General features: G+C 51.4%; 1 protein-coding gene across 1 annotated transcript in view; it reads left to right on the top strand.

The window, feature by feature from the left end:
• Positions 1 to 2,183, top strand: part of LOC308118870 (ADP-ribosylation factor-like protein 4C) — a 2,484-nt gene extending 301 nt beyond the window's left edge. The window contains exon 1 of the mRNA XM_080478526.1: positions 1 to 2,183. This exon is cut by the window's left edge and continues 301 nt beyond it. Coding sequence (XP_080334652.1) covers positions 226 to 807 — 582 coding nt within the window. The 5' untranslated portion in view covers positions 1 to 225 and the 3' untranslated portion in view covers positions 808 to 2,183.
• Positions 2,184 to 3,479: the final 1,296 nt, after the last annotated feature.

Consider the following 3,479-nt stretch of genomic DNA (forward strand, 5'->3'; position numbering starts at 1 on the left):
TCCTGACAAGGCGCACCGCGTCTCCCCCCGCTGAGGCCGGCCACGGGATTCAGACCCCCCCCCCCCCTGCTGAGGAGGGCCACGGCATCCAGACTCCCCCCTCCCCCCGCTGAGGAGGGCCACGGCATCCAGACCCCCCACCTCTCCACCTCTAACACCCGCCTCTGACCCCCTCAAAGCGGATTGACTCCCAGGGACAAGCAGCCCGTCCAGGGACAAGCAGACATGGGCAACAGCTTCTCCAACATCTCCGCCTTCCAGTCGCTGCACATCGTCATGCTGGGTCTGGACTCAGCGGGGAAGACCACCGTCCTCTACAGACTCAAGTTCAACGAGTTCGTCAACACGGTGCCCACCATCGGCTTCAACACGGAGAAGATCCGGCTGAGCAACGGCACGGCCAAGGGCATCAGCTGCCACTTCTGGGACGTGGGCGGCCAGGAGAAGCTGCGGCCGCTGTGGAAGTCCTACAGCCGCTGCACCGACGGCATCATCTACGTGGTGGACTCGGTGGACGTGGACCGGCTGGAGGAGGCCAAGACCGAGCTGCACAAGGTCACCAAGTTCGCCGAGAACCAGGGCACGCCGCTGCTGGTCATCGCCAACAAGCAGGACTTGCCCAAGTCGCTGGCGGTGGCGGACATCGAGAAGCAGCTGGCGCTGCAGGAGCTGACGCCCTCCACCACCTACCACATCCAGCCGGCCTGCGCCATCATCGGGGAGGGGCTGCACGAGGGCATGGACAAGCTGTACGAGATGATCCTCAAGAGGAGGAAGTCGCTCAAGCAGAAGAAGAAGCAGCGGTAACGTCGTCACACTGTGAGAAAACCGTCAGGTTCCCACTTCCTGTCTGTGGGTTCCCACTTCCTGTCTGTGGATTCTTAAAGCTGTGAAGCCGACGGAGGCCGCAGGATCAACAAGCAAACCAAAAAGATCAACCAGGCCCCGCGTACGCCACGTCGCTCAGCCGCCGCCACGTCGCTCGGCCGCCGCTGCCGCCGCCACGTCGCTCAGCCGCCACCATGTCGCTCAGCCGCCACGTCACTCAGCCGCCACGTCGCTCAGCCGCCGCCACGTCGCTCAGCCGCCGCCACGTCGCTCGGCCGCCACCATGTCGCTCAGCCGCCACGTCGCTCAGCCGCCACGTCGCTCAGCCGCCACGTCGCTCGGCCGCCACCACGTCGCTCAGCCGCCACCACGTCGCCCGGCCGTCGGCGCCGCGTCGCCCGGCCGCCGAGCTAAACTTTTGTTCTACCCAACGGTCGGAGTCGCTTTCACTTGAAACGTTGTCGCATAAAAACGACTCAATTTCGTGTGAAGCGTCACGTAAACATCAAACTTTTCAGAAACAAAATGAAGTCATGCGGCACGAAACTTGCTAAAAAACGCCGAATATTCACGCGAAAGTTTTTCGGAAACTAAAACGGAAAAACCGGCGGGGTTTCATTTGAAACTTTGTCGCGTAAAAGCGAAACTTTTCTGTAATGAAAATACTTTTTCACGTGAAATATCACGTAAACGAAGTTTTTTCTGAAACGGAAAACGTGTCAATTGATGCGTTTTCATGCCGCTCTCCTGTTGCAATGAAAAAAACCCGACGTGTTTTGACGTGAGACTGTTCTGGAACGAAAACGCAACAAACTTCATGTCTTCATTTGAAACTTCACGGAAAACGAGCAAACTGGCGCCTTTACAGGTTTTGGCGTAAACGGGGCCTGAGAGAACAAACTTGAACTGTGGAGCAGCAGAAGCAGGCGGGCCTGTTACCGCCGCTCCATCAGGAACCAGAGGACTTCTTCTTCTTCTTCTTCTTCTTCTTCTTCTTCTTCTTCCTCCTCGTCTTTTCATAACCTCCATCCAGGAGGTGGATTTTGCACGCGGCTCGGGTCTGTGGTGCCCCCTGGTGGAAGCAAACCACCGTCTGGAGCGTTGAAGTAGCCTTTTCCTCTGCGGGGTGGACGCCGGACGCCGGACGCCGGTCGCCGGTCGCCGGTCGCCGGACGCCGGTCGCCGGTCGCCGGACGCCGGTCGCCGGACGCCGGTCGCCGGACGCCGTCCACCACTTTGCACTTTTCTTTTGCTGACAGACGTTTAAACACTGTACGAGTTCCGGAGGAGGCGCATTGTTGTACCGAGAAGCCAAAATTTGAAGTATTTTTTGAATATTAAAAGTTTTAAATGCACCAAGTGGGTGATTTCTCTTCAATTCCAGGGTCAGAGGTCAGGGGTCAGAGGTCAGGGGTCAGGGGTCAGAGGTCAGCAGACTTCCTGCAGGTTCATCCAGGAGGCCTCGCTGCACTTCCTCTGCTCGGAGCGGCGCCGAGGCGCCTTTATGAAATTTATGGATCTGCATTGCGACGCTGTTTACAGCCGCTGCAGAGCTGCTGGGAGAGATTACAACGCCTGGAGTACTCGGATTACTCTGTGATCAGTCATTCTGTTGTTTATTGGGACTGAAAAACGTTCTTTTATTTGTCTGAGAAGGAAAAAAGGATCTTTTTGATGCTGAATGAGTCTTAAAGCTTCTCTGCAGGATTCAGGGAGACATTCATGCTCAATGAGGAGAAATTATATCTATAAGGAATTAATCTGGAATATTTTCTTTGAGACGTCAGCAAATTGAAACGACCCCCAGCCGCACTTCTAAATCCTTTAATCTGCTTTAGTTTTATACTTATTCAGTCAAATTTTCTGTCTGAAAATCACTTAAACTGGTTTATTTTGACCTGAAATGTTTTAAACAAGTGAAATGTGGGAGATTTTCTTCTTCATCTGTTTGAATGAGAAATATAAAGAGAAATAAGCCGAATATTTAAATTTCTGCAGCAATAATAATAAATGTTTTAAGACGTGGCCGTAGTAACAAACGTCTGTATTTAAGAAGTATTGTTTTTTTAAACTATTCAGTTTGGACTGAGAAAGTTTATTGGATCGTATTTGTTCCCTTCAAAGCCAAAAGAAGTGAACCGAGCTTTTAATTTGCTGCAGTGGAACGAATCAGTGGGAAAGTCTGAAGCGGTGTTGCTCCTTCCTGCAAGAAAATACAAGAAAAACACGTATATCTTGTACTTTGTTGGACAAAATGACAACAAAATGATCAAAAAGGCAAATTACTGTTATAAAAATGTGAAGTTTTTTCCTTATTTGTCTTTAATTTACTTAAATAATGGATTAAACAGTCCAAACTAGTGCCAGAACAGGTTTTTATTTCACTCAAATGATCCAGTTTCATGCTGATAAAAGGAATTCTCAGGTTAAAAAGACACAACTTCCCTTTTATCTCATCAAAACGGTTCAAAATATTGAATAAAGGCCAAATGGACCAATAAAGAATAAAGTCCAGCCGTTCTGCTGAGGAAACCCAGAAATCCTTCAGACAGAACAATACTGTTTGAAAAAGAACCAGGGTTTCCCACAAACAGGCGATCATCTGAGGACTCCCCGTCTCCATGGCAACAGCAGCCGACCCAGCCTGTCCT

The sequence above is a fragment of the Lipophrys pholis genome (assembly GCF_963383615.2).
Source record: "Lipophrys pholis genome assembly, chromosome: 13".
Classification (NCBI taxonomy): Eukaryota; Metazoa; Chordata; class Actinopteri; order Blenniiformes; family Blenniidae; genus Lipophrys; species Lipophrys pholis.